The sequence below is a fragment of the Trachemys scripta genome, chromosome 3 (assembly GCF_013100865.1).
Source record: "Trachemys scripta elegans isolate TJP31775 chromosome 3, CAS_Tse_1.0, whole genome shotgun sequence".
Classification (NCBI taxonomy): domain Eukaryota; kingdom Metazoa; phylum Chordata; order Testudines; family Emydidae; genus Trachemys; species Trachemys scripta.
Genome location: NC_048300.1, coordinates 122,295,986 through 122,316,933, shown reverse-complemented (window position 1 = coordinate 122,316,933; position 20,948 = coordinate 122,295,986). Strand labels below are relative to the sequence as shown.

The following is a 20,948-nucleotide window of genomic DNA, read 5'->3' as shown; positions in this document are numbered from 1 at the left end:
CCCCGCCCATGGAAAATCTATATATTTCATTGTAATCAATTAATTGACAGTGTCTCTGAGCCTAATAAGCCAGGTGACACTCCGCCAGCGCTGTGTGTAATAAACCCCTATGCTTTGACCTCTACATGGTTTGGATTTATGTCCTTCAACTAGAGAGAGATGGGACACTTTGCCAGCAGGTTTTGGAGATATTTGTTGACAGCAGAGGCTGTGAAACTCAAGAATCTCTTCTTCCATTCCAAGCCTGAGGGAAATGTGCTCTAGGGCAGCGGTTCTCAACATTTTTCTTTCTGAGGCCCCCTCTAACATGCTATAAAAACTCCATGGCCCAGCTGTGCCACAACTGTTTTTTTGCATATAAAAGCCAGGGCCAGCATTAAGTGGTAGCAAGCAGGGCAGTTGCCGGGGGCCCACACCACAGGGCTTCAGCCCGGGGCTGCAGTCCTGCACGGTGGGGCGTTGGCTTTCTGCCCTGGGCCCTAGGAAGTCTAATGCTGGCCATGCTTAGCAGACCCTCTGAAACCTGCTCTTGGCCCCCCAGGCTCCTGGCTGAGACCCACTGCTCTAAGGGGCATAGACTCTACTGCCCATTTCCCCCAAGCTGACCCTTTCTATGCCATCCTCTCCCAGTCTTATCTACCCCAACTCTAACTCCTTGTCCTAGTCCCATAGTCCGGTTCTCCTCACATACTCAATCCCAGTTTCCATTCCTCAGGCCTCACCCCTTCAGACTCCAGAACCAGTCTCCCACTGCTACTCCTCAGTTTCCTTGCCCAGGCAGTCTCAGTTCTCTCCCCAAATCCCTGATTTGTTGGTCTCTTTCCTCCTAGCTTTGTCACCCCCACTGACTCCCAGTCCCATCCAATTTGTGTGTCCTCACCTCCCCTGACTTCTTGTCACAGTCTCTGTGCCCAGCTAGTCCCAGTTCTCCCCCCCTCCGCCACTGCTCCAGCTCTTTGTCAGGTGTCTCCCTTTCCACCCCAGCCCTCTGGTTCCCAAACTTAGTCTTCTTGCCCAGCCAATTCCAGTTTACACCCTAGCCCCAGTCTCCATCCCTCAGGTTCCTTGTCCCAATCTACTCACCAAGTCCTCCCTCCACCCTGGCTCTTGTCCCCTCTGTATTTGAATCAGATGACTTCCTTCTTCATACTGTCTTGGTGCCAGCAGGTTGGGGGGAGGGAAGGTTTGCTTATAGAGACCACAGGAGAGACCGGCTTCCTTACTCAGTTCTGGTACCTCGCCCCATCCCAGCACTCAGCAGCCCTTATAGCAAAAGTCTTCTTTAGCTCTGGGATGGAGCATGCTCACTGCTCTGTGGAACAAGTGTATGCAAAGTCTGGTCAGCACTAGGAACTGGGAGAAGATGGAGTATGGTCAGTGAGGATGGATTCTTTAGAGATTTAAGCTATTAAACTCTAGCAAGTCTCTGAATATGTGAAAACGGATTTTTTTCCCCAGAGGCTTATAACTTGGCCCCATTTGGGCAGATTTTCAGAAGGCTCATTTCTGACACAAAGGATACTACTGTCATATTCCAAGCCCCTGCTCCAAAGTATGGTGGTGCTAGAACTTTTCAAAGAAAAGACCACCAAAAATTTTTTAACGTGAATAACTTATTTTTTTCTAATCTTGTTCTTGGAAACCATTGAACAGTTTTGGTTGAGCCTTTAAAAAAAAAAAAAAAAAAATTCAGCCTGAGACAGGCTCCTAGCATGGAAAATTTCAGTGCGAACGATTAAAATTTTACTCCTGGGGGAATTCTGCACCACTGTGCAATGCAGCATTTGTACAGAATTTCATGTCGTGTATCTCTCTCCCCCCCCCTCCCCCCCCTCCAATTTGGGCTTGCAGAGCAGCTGGAGGCCATTAGGGGCCACTGGGCTCTTCAGAGCCCAGCTTTCCAGCTCTCAGTGAGCAGAGCACCCAGCCCGGTGGGGATGAAGGCTGTGCACGCTCTGGCTGTCCGGCTTGATCCTCATTCGCCTGGGGAAGGGAGGGGGCCCATGAGACCCGTCTCTGGCAAAGGGTGATGCAATTTAAACCCATTGCTTCTTGTCCTATCCTCAGAGGTTAAGGAGAACAGTTTTTCTCCCTCTTCTTTGTAACAACTTTTATGTACTTGAAAACTGTTATGTCCCCTCTGTCTTCTCTCTTCCAAACTAAATAAACCAAATTTTTTCAATCTTCCCTCATAGGTCATGTTTTCTAGACAGGGCCAGCTCCAGGCACCAGCTGAGCAAGCTCGTGCTTGGGGCGGCAGATTCTACGGTGCCAGGTCTGTAGCAAGCCCGGCAGGGCAGCCCGCGTCCTTCCCTCCCCGCCGACCGGAGCGGCGCGGAGCCCTCCTGGCAGGCGGCGCGGTGGTCGGGGCCGCATGGGGAGCACCCTGCTGAAGCCCTGGCCACCTCCTTTCTCTCTCTCCCCTCGCTCCCTCCTCCTCCCCCCTGCTAGCCACAGGTTTTTTTTTCCTGGTTTGCCGCTCTGGCCGCGCCGCAGGTGTTGGGTTTTTTGTTTGTTTTTTGGTTTTGTTTTTTTCCTGCTTTGCCGCTTCGGCCACCCTGATTTTTTATTTTTTTTTTGCTTGGGGCAGCAAAAAAGCCAGAGCCGGCCCTGTTTCTAGATCTTTAAACATTTTTATTGCTCTTCTCTGGACTTTCTCCAATTGGTACACATCTTTCCTAAAATGAGGCTCCCAGAATTGGACACAATACTCCAGTTGAGGCCTAATCAGTGTGGAGTAGAGCAGAAGAATTCCTTCTCGCATCCTGCTTACAACACTTCTGCTAATACATCCCAGAATGATGTTTGCTTTTTTTGCAACAGTGTTACACTGTTGACTAATATTTAGCTTGTGATCCACTAGGATCCCCACATCCCTTTATGCAGTACTCCTTCCTAAGCAGTCATTTCCCATTTTGTATGTGTGCAACTGATTGTTCCTTCCTAAGTGGAGCACTTTTCATTTGTCCTTATTGAATTTCATCCTATTTACTTGAGACCATTTCTCACTTCTCCTGTCTCTTTCCTCTCCCTCCCCCCACTCTTCACTCTTTTTTTTTTTTCTTTTTTTTTTCCTTTCCCTATTCCTCAGAAGGTTATGCTGCCCACCTCAGCAGTATCCACTGATAGCTATGTTTCCTGCAGATTCTATACATAGCATCTTGTAGTTCTAAGTAACAATCATACTTGTTAAAATGTACAGCTTTTTTCTGTCTGTCTAGTTTTTAAATCTGATCGAGTTTATATAATAGTGGACATCAGTAGTGCCTATTATAGTTAAGAGTTGCAAAACAGCTTCTACTTTTAGTCACTATTGACAGAATGAGAACATTCTGAAAATTCGCCTTTTGGGGTTAAACTTCCTATGCTTAGTCTCTGATCATAAATAATTTTTGGAATGTTGTAGGAAAATTCCACCATTAATGTTTCTCAGGCGTGTACAGAGAGTGAGAATACTTTTCCCTCTTTAAAATAATAATAATAATTCTTAACATGCTTTTTGAGCAATGTTACAGCAAAAATGGCTTATGTTAGAAACTCGTCATGAAAGTAGTCATTAAGGTACTGTTTGGTTTGAAAAATATTACTTTTGGTTTAAAAAGGTACAACTATTTAAAAATTATTTCTATGTGCACAGTAGAAAATGTCCTTTAGTACAGAGTAAAATAAAGATACACTGCACAGTGTGTAGCAAGTTAAATGTTCATTTGTTAATTTGAAAAAGCTACAAGAACACTATAGCTAGTCTGAACAGCTCTGGAGTCAGAGAGCTTATGAGATCTGCTGGAGGAGCTTGTAAGTTCTAGACCTGAATTAGCTTCATTTTCCTCCCCTTTTTCTCCTTTCTATCCTCTTTATTTCCTCTTAAAAAGTTATGTAGGAAATAGAATGAAAAGCTCTGTTAATGCAACCTTGGATTCCATACAAAAAAATCTGATATCAAAATGTTCAGATTCCAGCACTGTTGTTAACTCTTTGTTGCCAGAGTGGATATAAATCAATTAAAAATCGATTTTTAAAAATTTTAATTGAATACAGATTTATTTTAAGATACCCGGTTTATAATTAAACTTGAAATTGACAGCCTCTGTTAAGGCCTGGGCTTACTATAATTTGGTTAAAATTTCATTTTTAAAAATTTCATTTAAAAAAAAAAATTAAACAGTACATGTTTGCTGCCAGACTTAAAGGAGTGCTACCACTGAACAGTGAAAGTCACTGTGTGAGCGCCTGGAACCAGACTTTGTTGAACTGCCTGAACCAGCTTTTAACATCAATAGCCTTTTCCGCAGGTGCAGAGAGAATATTTTCTTCATCTTAATTTATTCAACTATTTCAGTTCAGTGACTGGTTCAGTTGAAGTTAAACCAATTGGGAGTTGAAAAATCAGGAACGTTTGTTTTCTCCTTCCAATCTTTGGATAAAAAGCAGGTGTGAGAGAATGAGATCTACTAGTTCTAAAGCAGAGGTGGGCAAACTACGGCCCGCGGGCCACATCCGACCCGCGGGACCCTCCTGCCCAGCCCCTGAGCTCCTGCCCCGGAAGGCTCACCCTGGCCCCTCCCCCGCAGCCTCAGCGTGCTGTGCCGCCGGCACAATGCTCCAGGTAGTGTGGTAAGGAGGCAGGGAGCAAGGGGGGTTGGATAGAGGGCAGGGGAGTTCGAGGTGGTGGTCAGGGGGCGGGGTGTGTGGATAGGGGTCGGGCGGTCAGAGGGTGGGGAGGTTGAATGAGTGCAGGGGTCTTGGGGAGCAGTCAGGAATGAGAGGAGGGATTGGATGTGGCGGCGGGGGCAGTCAGGGGTGGAGGTTCCAGGGGCAGTCAGGGGACAGGGAGTGGGCGGGGTAGATGGGGCAGGGGTCCCGGGGGGTGCCGTCAGGGGGTGAGAAGCAGGGGGGATAGGGGGCAGGGGCCGGGCCACGCCTGGCTGTTTGGGGGGGTGCAGCCTCCCCTAACTGGCCTTCCATACAATTTCTGAAACTCGATGCGGCCCTCAGGCCAAAAAGTTTACCTGTCCCTGTTCTTAAGTTTTGAAGGGCATGGTGACCAGAAACAGTCAGTTCAATTCACTACTTTCTTTGTTTAATAATTCAGTTAGTTTTTAAATGCAAAACATGTTTTGATAATTTATTATGTATCCAGCTCCGAAGGTAGTTTTATTTAACTAATAAAAAAATAAAATGCTGTTTTGTGCATTTTAATTGAATTTTAATTTCTATCCAAATAGAGCTTGACACAAATCACAAGTAACAAATTCATCCAGTAAATAAGAAAGGCATCTTTCACTATTTTCTAATATTATGAAAAATGTAAAAATTAAGAGTCTAAATAAATGTTAATTAAGCTATGTAATTGCTTAAACAAATGTATATAGATATAGTGTATCCTCCCGGTTAGCTAAAAGAAGCACCAAATTTAGTGTAAAAGCTATATTTAGTTACAAATCCATATGCTTTAATGGTTACCAACCCAAAGAGAATCAAGCTTACTTTCAGAAAACAACTAAAAAGTAGAAATATGAAACAAGTTTAAAAACGATGATTTAAACCAAGGTTTCCTGCTTGCTGATTTCAATAATAACAAAAATCAGTGATTTAAATAAGTCGACCAATTTTTTGCACATATATAGTATGGCTATTCTTACTTTTCTGGATAAATATATTTCATAATATAATTCTGTTTATCATAGATTATAAAGCCTAATATATTACTTAGAACTTTACTGAATTTCCTGATGTTTGGTCATTTTTAACTGTCTGCCTTAATGTTGCATAAACACTCCCCTGGCCTCCCCCCCCCCCCCTATTTTCTTATGCATGCTGCTTGTTCCTCCTGTTTTATACCTATAAACTATGAAATACTAAAATCAGAGGGGTGTGTGTGTGGGTGTGGGTGTGTGTGTGTACGAACATTTTAACATTTAGATCTGTTAGCTCAAAAATGTTAATGGTAATTTTTTCTGGCTTTGATTAAGGAACGTGAAAAAAGAAAGCATGAAAGGATTCTGAGTGAAGAACTTGTTGGTGCAGTGACATATCTCAATCAGTTTTTACCCCCAGAACATGCTATTGTGTATATTCCTTGGGATATGGCCAAATACACAAAAAGGTGGGCAAATTCTTTCTCTGTATGGATGTCATCATAGTTCATAAGTGATCAGTGACAGGGATAAATGTTCTTTAAATTTCTTTGCTATATCTTGCCAGTGTGAGGGTGGCTTTAGGAGATCAGAACATTTTTACAGGTGTCAGGAGGGAGGAAGTTCTGTTTCATGAAGGATTTTGAGATTTCAGAATTTGGTTTGTTCCAAATGGGAATGAAAACCAAAAATTTGAAATTCTCCAAAGGAAAATTTGGGGTAAAAAAGCCTTATTACAGATCAATTGAAATGTTTTGACAAAATCATTTTGTTTTTATTTGTATTATAATGCAAAATTAAATTTTGAAAAAGTCATTTCAAGGCAAAACAAAATCAAAACGTACCATTCCAAAAATGTGGAAGTAGGATTTTTTTGACATTATCAGAACTTTTTTCTAGTTTTCTTCCAAAAAGATATTCAGGTGAAATCAATCTGATTTCATGAATCTTTTTGATTTCAACAGAACTACCCATTCTGACACAATATAGCTCTGCCTAAGTTTCTCTAACCACCCCTATTTTATCATGATGTATTTTTTTATCAGTCAGATGATTTGCACCTCTGCAGGCCTTTTGACACATGCCATTTTGTCTTCCACAAGTATCTTTATCTGTAGTTACCAATGCTGCTGTTTCAGCCTAATTTTGAAAATGTGTTTTTCTTCACTGCCTTTGTGCATTCCTATTGGTGGAATATGCCACCTGCATGTTGAGCCTGTGGAATTTCCTTGAAAAGCCATGTCATTTGGGAGGTTCATGAGTGATCTAGGATGAGGGTGACATCATTGCCCTACACTATGTAAGGCAGCACATCTTCCAACTGCATCAGTTCCATTGCTGCAGAGAGCTAACTGAACCTTGCTTTTATGTCCTCAGGCTAGATTATTATAGTCTAATTCATTTTATCCTTCAGTAATTAACAATTTTTAGTTAGTGTAGTATGGATTATCGTAGCCTAGATATCTACCTTGGGTAGTCCCTAGGCCATGAGTCCTGTAGGAGCTTCAAGAAATGTGTTATGTCCATGTCACGTGCCTCATATGCCAGGGTTGGGGGAGAGACCGTGAATCCCAGTGTGTGGTTAGTCATGTCTTCACTTTCCACACAAGAAGGGAGACACATTTGAGGCTTCAGACTTGCTGTCTCAAAAGCCAACATCTATCTACTCCAGCTGCTTAGCTAAATATAGAGGAAACTCCTGAAGGCTGGAAGAATGCTAATGTTGTGTCAATATTCAAAAAGGGGAAGTGTGATGAGCTGGGTAACTATAGGCCAGTTAGTCTGTCATCAGTCCCAGCCAAAATAAGGGGAAAAAGTCGATACATGATTCAATTAATAAAGAATTAAGATAGGAATAGAATTAATGTAATATAACCAGTAAACATGTTTTTTATTAAAAATAAATCTTGTCAAACAAACCAGATTTCATTCTTTGAGATTAAGGTTTGGTTGCTAAAGGTAACTACAATACTTATACTTTTGGAAAGCATTTGACTTAGTACCACCACATGACATTCTGATTTTAAAAAATTGGCAGCCTATACAGTATTAATAAAGCACATGTTAAATAGAGTATGAACTGGATGACTGATAGATATCCAGAAGACATTGTCAATGAGAATTCATCATTGAACGGGGACATTTCTAATGGGGTTTTACAGTGATTGGTACTAGGCCTGAAGCTATTCAACATTTTCATCAGTGATCTGGAAGTAATTATAAAATCACTGCTGATAAAATGTAGATTCTGCAAAGATTGATAGAATGGTAAATTTTAATCATTTACCAATGTCCCTTTTTAATTATGTGAAGTAAGCAAAACTGGCATGAAAACATTGCTGTTGCTGTAATGTCTGGTCAGTAGATATGGACATGGGTGTGAACTGCAAGTTTTCTTACAAAGAAAATCACTGATAGGAGACTTTCCAAGCAGTGAAAACTAGAGAAGAGTATTCAATATTTGTTTTTTCTCCCCATAGCAAACTGTGTAATGTCCTGGATAGATTGAATGTAATTGCGGAAAGTGTAGTGAAGAAAACAGGATTCTTTGTAAATCGTCCTGATTCCTACTGCAGCATCTTGCGGCCAGATGAAAAGTATGTATGAAAACAAGAAAAGTAAAAAGGGTAGGATGAGTTTGTGTTTGTGAGTATACATAAACTGGGGTGTGTGTGTGTGTGTGTGTGTGTGTGTGCGCGCGCATGCACTGCTTATACACATGAAATATTCCTAAATATGTACTCTCTCTAACATGGCTTTTTAAAGATTGCAGTAATGTGACAATTATAATTTAATGTCCAGTTAGAGTGAAAAAGACTGCAACCAAAGGGACATAGTCTATAATTATCCACACATTGAACAAGTGTAAAATATGCCGCTAATTATGCTACTTGTATCTTCAGAGTAAATGTGTACTTGTGAAATTTGGTGTAGTTGGTGGTTCTTGCTACAATAAACATACAAATTTTACAAATTAAGTCTGAAATGTTCATTTTCCCCCTTTATATTTAAGCAGTTCATGAATTCTTGAAAGATATAACAAACAGCTCTTTGTTCTGAGAACAGCTTCTTTTGCTGTTTCAGGGCATGCACTTCATGTTGTATTGCATGATTGAAAACAAGATATGCAGTGTCTGAACAGATAAAGCAAGCACAATTTTGAATTTAAACAAAGCGTTTTCTAAGGAGTGCCAGGAAATATACCTGTCATCTAAACTTGCCAGTTCCTACTCTTGTATACATGATTGTAAGAAATTCATATTTTTAGAAAAAAATAAAAAAATGTCTAGGGAAGACAGATTATTATTTATTATAACTTTTTAGAACATTACAGAAGTTATCTGGTACACTGTATGTTCCCAAATCTCTAAACTGCAAATAAGTTATTTAATTTTCAAATTAGTGATAAAATAGGGGTGTGAAATCAATTTTTACTTTGAAAGCTCAATTCGGCCCTCATTGATTTATGACATAATTGAAATTTATGTATTTTATGTAATTTTTTAGCCTTATTACAGAAAATTCCTTCAACCTGTCCATAAACATTAGTGATCACTTTCCCAACTTGGGGGGAATCTCTGTATTCTAATAAGGTCTATAACTTGCATTTTGGTTTGGAGGTGGGGAGAAACATATTGTACTTGGCTTTCTTGGGCTAATTTGTTGTGAGTCTTAGCACCAGGGCTGGCTCCAGGGTTTTGGCCGCTGCAAGCAGCCAAACAAAAAAAATCACTATCTGCAGCGGCAATTCGGCGGGAGGTCCTTCGCTCCAAGCAGGAGTGAGGGACCGTCCGCCGAATTGCCGCCAAACAGCTGGATGTGCCACCCCTCTCCAAAGTGGCCGCCCCAAGCGCCTGCTTGGTAAGCTGGTGCCTGGAGCCGGCCCTGCTTAGCACACGCTTATTCCAATACTGGATTTCTTGCATTGCAAGCTAATTGCAACACGTGTCCTACCAGATATGTATAGTCACATTGTTTTCACCCACTCGTGTATTTTCAATCACTGAGATTTCAGACTCATTTTTAGCAGGTTATTAAATTCTTCCCTCTATTTCACTGAGCCAGACACACATGACATGACCTATAATCCTTACATTAAGTAAACTTTGTAAGGCATGGTATTTTGTTTCCCTTCCAGATGGAATGAACTGGGAGGTTTTGTTGTTCCCACTGGTCGCTTACAGGTATTGAAATAATATTGGTTTATTATTACAACAAAGTTTTATTGATGTAAGTCAGTAGTCTGATAGGACAGGATGCTTCCAAAGAGCCATCTACCATAGGTGCAGCAGGAAGCATTGTTCATGAATCAGTAGATGACAGTTTCTCCTCTGAGTCAGTACTTTACTAATATAAATATATATATTATAGTAGTGCCCAAAGGCCCCAAATGGGATTAGGGCCACACTGTCTTTGGATGGTGCTAGAAAAAAATGTGCTGTTGGAAATATCTTCTTGCCAAATGAAATCTGAGAAATATATTACATTTTAAATTGTTTCCATTTCTGAAATTAGCAATAGTGGTACCAGTCTCACTGAAAGTTGCTATCCTTTGTAACATTAACAGTACATTGGCAACAAGCCACACAGTACACTGCTTTTAAGAATTTTTTACATCTTGTCTTACAATCAGAAAAAATGTACTGTTCAATATTGAAAAAACTGTATTGTTCAAACATTAAAATTTTAGTTGAGTATGGAATAAACATGCTTTATTCTGATAGTAAATTCATGTACATGGAAACAAGTATTTAAAAGCATTCTCGTCTTCACATTGTTGCACATTGTATAATTATGGTTACGATCAAAAATTAAACAGACAATTTGACTTAAAATACTACTCTATGTATAGCATGGTGAAAGAGTTACTGGTTTATGATTTTAAATATGGATGTCATGATTGTATATTCTGCACACAAGATACAATGTTGCTGAAGCATTATTTCCTTTTACCTATGATCATTTATAATTTTATACTTTACATAATCTAGAGAACAAATGCTCAATTCCATATTAACAGAACATCAAGGGTCTGATATTTAAGGATAAATAGCTGAGTGAGCCTAATTTTAATCTCTCTAAAAGAAAGAAGAACATCCAAGCCATTTGAATGTTGCCTTGATTTATACATCTTCAAGTATTGCACGTCTACCTGTGTGTAGTGCATTAACAAAATAAGCCATAAATCAGATAGCATTCATATGAAAATATTATATGGTATTTATGCTTTCAGCTCTTCAGATTATAAAATACCAAGCCTTATGTGGGCATTATGTAATTGAAGAACACAGGCACAGGTGGTGTTTCGAAAGATATGCAGGTTGTAATCTTTAACAGAACTTGTACACCTGTTGCCTATGAATAGGAGTGTTGAAAATATAAATACCATTGTACTATGGCCATAGCAATATGATAGCATGTTTTGTTTTTATATTTCAGTCTTAGTAGCAAGACTTAAAAATGGGAACTTTATTTTTGCATTGCAATGGCACCCAACATTTTTTGGCAATAAATCATAAGTGTGTTTATGAGAGGGAAGAAGAGTTTAGTGTTTCAGGAAGCTGATAATAGTGAGACTCTTTTGAATTGAAGCTTTAGCAGTTTTCTGTAACATAGACAATTGCAGCCTAAATGATTTAAGATCTTTGACCTATTCACACAAGATTTTGAATAATTAAGTATTTGAGTTTTGACAAGTTTATTAGGAAACCAGGAGAACAATTCCATTGTGGAGTAAGCATGAATGTAATGATTGGGAACTGGTTGAAGAATCTCCCATTTATTCTTTTTTCTTTCCTAGACTGGTGTTCTTCGAACCAATTGTGTTGACTGTTTAGATCGCACTAACACAGCCCAGTTCATGGTGGGGAAGTGTGCGTTAGCCTATCAGCTCTATTCTTTGGGGTTGATTGATAAACCCAATTTGCAGTTTGACACAGATGCTGTTAGGTAAGATATTACACTGTTAGTAAAATATGTTGTTCTTTTTTTCCTGGCATTAATTTTGTAACAAACATTAAGCAGTTATCTTTTTCTGTGGCTTTTTATATTTTGTTGTTTTCATAATTTTTCTTTAAGTGAAATTACTTTGTTTAAATCAAATAAATGTTCAGTTCTTTTTTTTTTTTTTCCAGCTAACTAAACTATCCATTCATCCCTCTGTATGACATTTAACAGAAATCAATGTAACTTCAAGATTACCTTTATTTGATTAGTATGCTTACCAGGCTCCTTTCAGGGTAACAAAACTGAGCACTTCTCTTTTGATGCTTAAACTTCAAACTTGAAAACTCTGTCCTTTAAATAAACATCCAGGACACACCACACGATCCATTGTTTACAACCAAACTCTAAGATACAACCGCATTTGCTCCAATCCCTCAGACAGAGATAAACACCTACAAGATCTCTATCAAGCATTCTTAAAACTACAATACCCACCTGCTGAAGTGAAAAAACAGATTGACAGAGCCAGAAGAGTACCCAGAAGCCACCTACTACAGGACAGGCCCAACAGAGAAAATAACAGAACGCCACTAGCCGCCACCTTCAGCCCCCAACTGAAACCATTCCAGCGCATCATCAAAGATCTACAACCTATCCTGAAAGATGAACCCTCACTCTCACAGATCTTGGGAGACAGACCAGTCCTCGCTTACAGACAGCCTCCCAACCTTAAGCAAATACTCACCAGCAACCGCACACCATACAACAAAAACACTAACCCAGGAACCTATCCTTGCAACAAAGCCCGATGCTAGCTCTGTCCACATATCTATTCAAGTGACACCAGCATAGGACCTAACCATATCAGCCACACCATCAGGGGCTCATTCACCTGCACATCTACCAACGTATGTGATATGTGCCAGCAATGCCCCTCTGCCATGTACATTGGCCAAACTGGACAGTCTCTATGCAAAAGAATAAATGGACACAAATCTGACATCAGGAATCATAACATTCAAAAACCAGTGGGAGAACACTTCAACCTCTCTAATCACTCAGTGACAGACTTGAAGGTGTCTGTTTTGCAACAAAAAAACTTCAAAAACAGACTCCAAAGAGAGACTGCTGAACTCGAATTAATATGCAAATTAGACACAATTAACTTAGGTCTAAACAGAGACTGGGAATGGTTGGGTCATTACACTAATTGAATTTTTTTCCCCCCATGTTGAGTTCTCCTCACACCTTCTATGGGTCATCTCGATGATCACTTCAAAGTTTTTTCTTCTGCTGCTACTGATAGCTCATCTCAATTGATTGGCCTCTTACAATTGGTATGCGTACTTCCACCTTTTCATGTTCTCTATATGTATAAATATCTTCTGTCTGTGTGTTTCACTCTATGCATCTGAAGAAGTGAGCTGTAGCCCACGAAAGCTTATGCTGAAATAAACTTGTTAGTATCTAAGGTGCCACAAGTACTCCTGTTCATAATAAGTGTTTTATAAAGCTTTTAATTTTTGCTTTGCAGTTTGCCTTTAAAGTGAGCTAAGCATAATTTTTTGCCAGATGCTCCCAGTAACCAGAAATACAATGCAGAAGTACATTTTAACTTATTTTTCTTCATTTTCCTTTCTACCGTATCTTCTTGGTGCATTGAAGGGGCGGGGAAATGCATCCTTCTGCAACCTCTCTTTGAACATTTTCAGATTATACACATGTGCCTTTGATACTGAAGTTGGAACCCCCTGAATATTAGTGACCATTAAAGCTTGCAAGAGTGTTTTCTCAGGGATTTGGACATTTGGGCCTGATTGTGTAAATATGAGGGACAATTGAGGCCACATTGTTTTCCTTATTACTGTAATAGAGACCTCTGAGCTCACGGCTTCAGGTAGTTAGTTTAGTATTTCTTGCATAGTGTATCTTATTGGAGCAGCGGAATTGGGGGAGATATTTCCATTGTGTGTGTTTTTAAAGTAAAGATAGGATTTTATGATTAATAGTCATTGTTGGTGTGCATGCTGATGGGGTGTTTGGTTTGTTCATAATACTGACTCTAATCAGTTTCGTGTTCTTAACTTCCCTGTTAGCTCTGCTTGAATTTCCTGATGGCAGATTCAAAGCATTTGGGGTTTGAGGTGAATCTCCCATAATGGGAAGATGCCAGTCTCAGACCAACATGCTTGCCTTCATTGTTTTGGAGAAAGACATAGCTACAGTCTTTATCTGGTAGTCCCACAAAAGGGGGAAGTCCTAGGGGGAAAATGGCTCCTCCACGTCTCCCTCAACTTTACTGCAATCTTGGCTAAATGCTTTGGCATCAACAGTTATCTCCGCACAAGAGTGCTCGAGGGAAGGAAAGTGAGTCAGATCTGCATTCTGCTTCCAAGAAGCCTAAAGAGAAGACTGCTGGATCTCTGGAGTTGCAGGATCCAGCGATGGTGATGCATATAAAGAAGAAGAAGAAGCACCACATATCTGAGGGGTCCCTTCTATTCTTATTCCCATTCAAAGAGTCACAATAAGCATAGATCTGAGAAAACCTTTGTTACTAGAGGGTTTAGTGGCCTTCCATTGAAACAGATTGAACAACTTTCAATCCCAGAGGCAGACCCCTTTGGAACAGTCACCTGCTCAATACCACAGATCTCTGACACAACAATATTTCTCCAAGCAGAAGGGAATAGAGGCAGAAGAAACTGTTTTGCTGCTTTGCCTTTGAGGCATCAGGTTTGATGGGACATCAGAAAACCTCCAAGCAATATTACCCTTGCAATTTCTTTTGATCTTCCACTTCATTGGCCCCTTTTCTCTTGGGTATTGAGGGTTTTTTTTTTACCTTTGGACAGTTGTATGACTTACTGTTGTGCTTGCTGTATACTTGTTTCTGCTTTTTGAAGAGAGATCAAGATGTGTTACTTTATGTAGCCTTCTCTGTATGGATATCTGCTTCAATTATTATGTTTTTTAAATCTCTTCACTTGCTGAATGATTTTTAGATTGGATTTTCAGATTTACTTATCAGAACAGTGGAGGAATTATTTGAGATCATGCACAGAAGATCCTTCTATACATCTTCCTCCTATGCATCTACCAGAACTTTAATTTCTAGGAAGGAAAGGGAAAAAAAAATTCTGAAAATGTTCATAATGCCAAAAAGCCAGAATAAGCAAACCTATCTGTTTTTGAATAAAATAAGACAGGGTACTATGCTTTTTTCCATCGTTTTCTCAACTCTAAGTCCAGAAACAGATTTGAACTTTAAAAAGCTATTATATACTAGCCAGAAATAATGTGTTGTATGACAGAAGTATTTGACTCCTATCATTTGTATACTGTTGACCTGCAAATCTGCCACTCCACACTAATCTGTTGTCTTTTTTATCTATTTCCACATCTCATCCTTTCTCCCTCTGACATCTCTTTTTGGAAGGTTAAAACTGACCTTATTTTTCTGCCCAATCCTTTTCTCTTTCTCTTTTCTCCATTACTACACCATCATCCTTCCTTGGGGTCACCTTTGATTTCTTCCGCTCCTCCTCCTCCTCCTCACATCTAGGCTATGTTGAAATCTTTCCATTTCCCCTCTCATGCCACTTTTTTTTCTCTCCCACGATATATCCAGTCCTAATTTCTCATTTTGATTAAAGCAGTCGCCTCCTCTCTGATCTCCCTGACATTCACATAACATCTTCCATTTCCAGTCTTTCTGAAATGCAGCTACTAAAATTACCCTCCTATATGTTTGACCACATTCACCTTTTTTTTTTAAACTCTCCTTTCTGTATTGCATCACATTTATACTTGTCTTGTCCCTAGTTAACGCTGACTCTTACTGTCTGACTTAGTAATGAGACAATGTTTTGATATATTCAGACTTTCAAAGTTATTAATCTTTAAGGTCTTTAAAAAAAAACATAAGAATGATAATATTGAGTCAGAACGATGGTCCATCAAGCCCAGTTTCCTGTTTTTCAACAGTGGCCAATGCCAGATGCTTCAAAGGGAGTGAACAGAACAGGCAATCATTAAGTGATCCATCCCCTGTCATCCAGTGCCAACATCTGGCAGTCAGAGGCTTAGGGACACCCAGAGCATGGGGTTGTATCCCTGACTATCTTGGCTAATAGCCATTGGTGGACCTGTCCTCCGTGAATTTATCTAATCCTTTTTTGAACCCAGTTATAGTTTTGTCCTTCACAACAGCCCTGGCAACAAGTTCCACAGGTCAATCCCATCTGGTCCTGGAGATTTTTTTTACTGTTTAATTTAGCAATTTGTTCAAAAACCTCCTTTGTTGACACCCTCCATCTGGAACAGTTCTTCAGATTTGTCACCTAAAAAGAATAGTTCAGGTGTGGGATTCTCTCTCTTATCCTCTGTAGTGAAAACCAATGCAAAGAATTAATTTAGCTTCTCTACAATAGCTTTGTCTTCCATGAGTGTTCCTTTAGTATGTCGATCGTCCAGTGGCCACACTGATTGGCTTGGCAGCTTTCTGCTTCTGATGTACTTAAAAAGTTTTTTGCTCTTAGTTTTTGAGTCTTTTGCTGGTTGCTCTTCAAATTCTTTTTTGGCCTTCCAGATTATACTTGACTTGCCAGAGTTTCTTTTTATTTTCTTCATTAGGATTTGACTTCCTTTTTTAAAGGATGCCTTTTTGCCTCTAATCACCTCTTTTACTCTGTTATTTAGCCATGATTGCATTTTTGGTCCTCTTACTATTCTTTTTCATTTGGGGTTTACATTTAATTTGAGCCTCTATTATGGTGTTATGGTATTATGTGTCCATTAAGCTTGTAGGCATTACACTTCTGTGACTGTATCTTTTAATGTATGTTTTAACTAGTGTCTTCATTTTTGTGTAGTTCCTCTTTTCTGAAGTTAAATGCTACTTTTTTGGTATTTCTCCTCCACAAGGATGTTCGTAATAGCAACCATAATATAATTAAATTTGAGTGGTTCAGCTATATTCACCTCTTGGACCACCTGTGCTCCATTTAGGACTAAATCAAGAATTGCCTCTCCCCTGGTGGGTTCCAGGACTAGCTGCTCCAAGAGTGTCTAGAAACTTTATCTCTGCATCCCATCCTGAGGTGACGTGTACACAGCCAATATGGAGATAGTTGAAATCCTCCATTATTATTGAGTTTTCTATTTTTGTAGCTTCTCTAATCTCCCTGAACATTTCATGGTCACCATCGCTATCCCCATAAGGTGGTCGATAGTATATTCCTACTGCTATACTCTTATTGTTGAAGCATGGAATTTGTAGTCAGAGATTCTATGGCACTGTTTGATTCATTTAAGATTTTTACTATATTTGACTCTGCTTTCTTACACATGTAGTGCAGATTGTGCTTACTGGTGTTATCTCTGTTTTTGTAAACTGGCAGCAATATATAGGAAAAAAAATTTCATTTAATCAGGGAAAAAATCTAGGTATCTCAAGAATTCCACAGTATTTACTTAAAATGAATGAATTAAACTTTTAATATTTGGGAAAATATTTCTAAGTTTCAATTTCTGAACATATTGTTAAGGTTTTATAACTCTAAGATTAATTTCACTCTGTAAAAATCTACTCGTTTGTTAAAATAATCACAAATATATATTTACTTAGCCTTCTTATTGTCCCTGATATATACTATTGATCCCTTTCATTCATATATACATATATATATATATATACACACACAGACAGTGTATCCATGTGTATACGTACATAATGCGTACAATAATTTCTTAGTGCATGTCCTGATAAGACTAATATCTGAAGTGGGCAGCAGGAGGAGGTTATCAGAAAAATTTTGTGCTATGATCTTTTAGACCAGAGCAGATGTAGAGTTAGTTGCCCAGTACATGCTTAGTCTGTTTAAGAGGAATGTTGCGAAAGAACACTTAACTCCTCTTGCAGTAGTTGCCACCTCTGTAATCTTTACTAGCTAAATTAACATTTTGAAAAGAAGACACCTGGCTTTTCTGGTTCAGAAGTATGACACTCATTACATTATCCGAAAATAGTTTATTTGAAATTCTACTTGCTTACCTTTAAGTCTTTTTAAAACATAAAGGTAAGTAAGGCATAAAATACAGAGTAGAGAAACATTCACTTTCTAGCAGTAGTGATAGAATTCTCAGATATTTTGGTTTCATTGGTTTAGGTTATTTGAGGAGTTGTATGAAGATCATGGAGACACACTTTCTCTGCAATATGGAGGTTCTCAACTTGTTCATCGAGTAAAAACCTACAGGAAGATAGCACCATGGACCCAACATTCCAAAGATATTATGCAGACGCTCTCAAGATATTACAGTAATGCTTTTTCAGGTAAATGGAATTCTTCATGAGTGTTTTCTTTTAAGCCATTATTTAGATAGCACTATATATATATATAAATACCTTGCTTTCTCTGCATTAGTAATCATTGCTTGTCAGCAATTTGTTTCTGCAAATTTAGGGAAATATTTAAAAAGGAGCACTTTAAAACAGCTGGTTACTTGGATCACTGAAATTCTGTGATAATAGAATATCTTTTATTGGACCAATTTCTCTTGGTATGAGAGACAAGCATGAGCCACACAGAGCTTTTCTTTTCCGGTCTTGGAACAGTATTCCAAGCGTCACAGCTAAATGGAAGATGGAACAGATTTTTAGTATAAGTAGATAGCACATATTCTAAGGGACCCCATTAACCTCTGGATTTTACATTGGGAAACTTTAGGGTAAAGAATTAGGTGATTTGGTTATATTGGGCTCATTATTGATGCTAATCTGACATGTCCTCTGATTTTTTTTTTCCACTGTAAAACCTGCTGAGTTCTCCAGCCACAGCCTTGTATTTTCCATCTGAGAATCTTACATTTTGTTTTTCAGATATTAATGAATTATGCCAACCATGACCAAACCTATGCGTTAGGGTACGATGTCAGTATTATCCCTGTTTATGAATGGGGAAGCAGAGGCATAGAAAGATTTAGCCTAAAACCACATTGCAAATCAGTTTCAGAACCACAATTAGAAACTGCCTGCTCGCTGCTAGGCTCATGCCTAACCCATTAGATCACACTGTCATTTAACGTTGTCTGTTTGTCCATTTGTAAAAATGGGCGATGATGATAATAATTGGCAGTTACATAGCACTTTTTCATCTGTAGTCCTCCGAGCCCTTGGGGTAAGCATTACTAACCACATTGTACAGATGAGATAGATAAGGCACAGATTGGTTAAGTGATTTGCCTGGAGACACACTGGTCTAGTAGATGAGGTCTGGACCTGCAAGCAGGTGACCTGGATTATAGTCTTGATTCTAACACTTCCTTGCTCTGTACCTTAACCTCTTGGTGCCTCAGTTTCATTTTCCATAATGGTAGTAGTGATGATTGCCTTCTGAATGGGGGTACTGAGGCTTAAACAATGTTTCCAAAGTATTAAGGCAGGTCAGTGGCAAAGGCGAGAATAAAACTCAAAAATGGCTCAGTTGAATTTGCTGTAACTTAAAAAAATAGTAAATAAAAATTCACCTTTAGGCAGAGACCAAGCATAAACAAATTCCTTGTATGTTGAATTTTTTTGAGATCATTATGAGCATGAGAAAAAGTGGAGAATTGCAATGGAAGTTGGAACTCAGCTCTTTTACTGCAGCAGATGCTTCTACTTCTACTTAATATATTGTAATAAAGTTACATCCTTCTCATACTTTTTAAAACAATGAATATGAGCAAATATTTAAGCATGCTCTTGACAAGCTCTCTGACAGGCATTCTGACTATTTGAATTCCACCATTTTTTTCCTTTTAACTGTTGGCAGAAAAGTTGGAAGAGCATGTTCTTCTTTGAGTGCTTGCTCATGTTGATTCCATTCTAGGTGTGCACGCGTCCACATGTGCGGTCGTCGGAGACTTTTGCCTTAGTGGAATCCGTAAGGCCAGCTGTGGTGCGCCCGAATTACCCGAATAGCTCCCACGTGGCTTCCCCAGCACTGGTTCGGCATGTTACTGGGCCTTTCGGTAGCTGCCCAGCTGCAGCTGCCCCTCTGGCCTGATCTGCTGTCCCAGAACCACAGCAGCCTTTTTGCACCTGAACCTGACAGCGTTGCAGTTGACGGTTTGGCTACTAAATGGCTAAGCTCAGATGAATGGGCATGCTCGGCCTGTTTTCAGCAGACCTTGCTGGTTAGCAGGAAGCCCTCCACCAGAGCAACTTCTCTGACCAAATGGAAAGGTTTCACATGCTGGGCCTCATAATGTCATATTTGGGCTGATCAGGCCCCACTGCAGGAGATCTTGGATTATCTGCTGCACCTCAAACTCCAAGGTTTGTCCCTTTCATTGATCAAGGTCCACCTGGCTGCTATCTTGGCTTTCCATCCTCCATTCCAAGGCAGGTTGATCTTCACTCACGACATGACGGCACAATTTTTGAAAGGTCAGGAGCATCTCTACCTACATGTCTGGGATTCCCTGTCTCCTCCCTCTCACCCCCCCCCCCCCCCCCCCCCCCCCCCCCCCCCCCGGGACCTGAATCTCGTGCTGTCGAGGCTCATGGGGCCTTCTTTGTGCCTCTGGCTTCCTGCTCTCTTCTGGACGTTTTCGTTCCTGGTCGCGATAACGTCGGCCCACGGTGTACAAGATTAGGGCGCTTACTTTGGAGCTTCCCTATATGGTCTTCTATAAGGATAAGGTCCAACTGCAACCGCACCCAGCATTTCTGCCCCAGGTAGTTTCCTAGTTTCATACTGGCCAGGACATATACTTACCCATCTTCTTTCCAAAGCCTCATGCGTCAGATGAGCGCAGGCTACACTCCTGGATGTCAGGAGGGCGCTGGGCTTCTACATAGTGTGACAGGGTCAGGCCAGATGGCTATAGGAGAGTAATCCTATTGTAGAGTTACCATATTTCAACAATCAAAAAAGAGGATGGGAGGAGCCCCGACCTAGCCCCGCCCCCATCCTGCCCTAGCCCCGCCCCTGCCCCTTCCACTCCCTCCCACTTCCCGCCCCCTCAGAACTCCCAACCCTCCCCCCCACTCCTTGTCCCCTGACTGCCCCCTCCTGGGACCCCTGCCCCTAACTGCCCCCCAGGACTCCACCCCCTACCTAAGCCTCCCTGCTCCTTGTCCCCTGACTGCCCCCTCCTGAGACCTTCCCCACATCCTAACTGGCCCCCTAGGACCCTACCCCCTATCTGTCCCCTGACTGCCCCAACCCTTATCCACACCCCCACCCCCTGACAGCCCCCCCGAACTCCTGACCCATCTAAACCCCTCTGCTCCCTGTCCCCTGATTGCTCTGATCCCTCTCCCCACCCCTGCCACCTGACAGCCCCCTCCCCAGAACTCCCAAACCCCCCCCCCCC

The 20,948-nt window shown here is 40.4% G+C and overlaps 1 protein-coding gene across 1 annotated transcript in view; it reads left to right on the top strand.

Moving 5' to 3' along the window:
• FIG4 (FIG4 phosphoinositide 5-phosphatase) overlaps positions 1 to 20,948 on the top strand; it is a 164,447-nt gene that overhangs the window by 61,912 nt on the left and 81,587 nt on the right. The window contains exons 11-15 of the mRNA XM_034765895.1: positions 5,973 to 6,106; positions 8,117 to 8,233; positions 9,775 to 9,820; positions 11,437 to 11,585; positions 17,753 to 17,919. Of these exons, the coding sequence (XP_034621786.1) occupies positions 5,973 to 6,106; positions 8,117 to 8,233; positions 9,775 to 9,820; positions 11,437 to 11,585; positions 17,753 to 17,919 (613 nt within the window). The remainder of the gene's footprint in view (positions 1 to 5,972; positions 6,107 to 8,116; positions 8,234 to 9,774; positions 9,821 to 11,436; positions 11,586 to 17,752; positions 17,920 to 20,948) is intronic.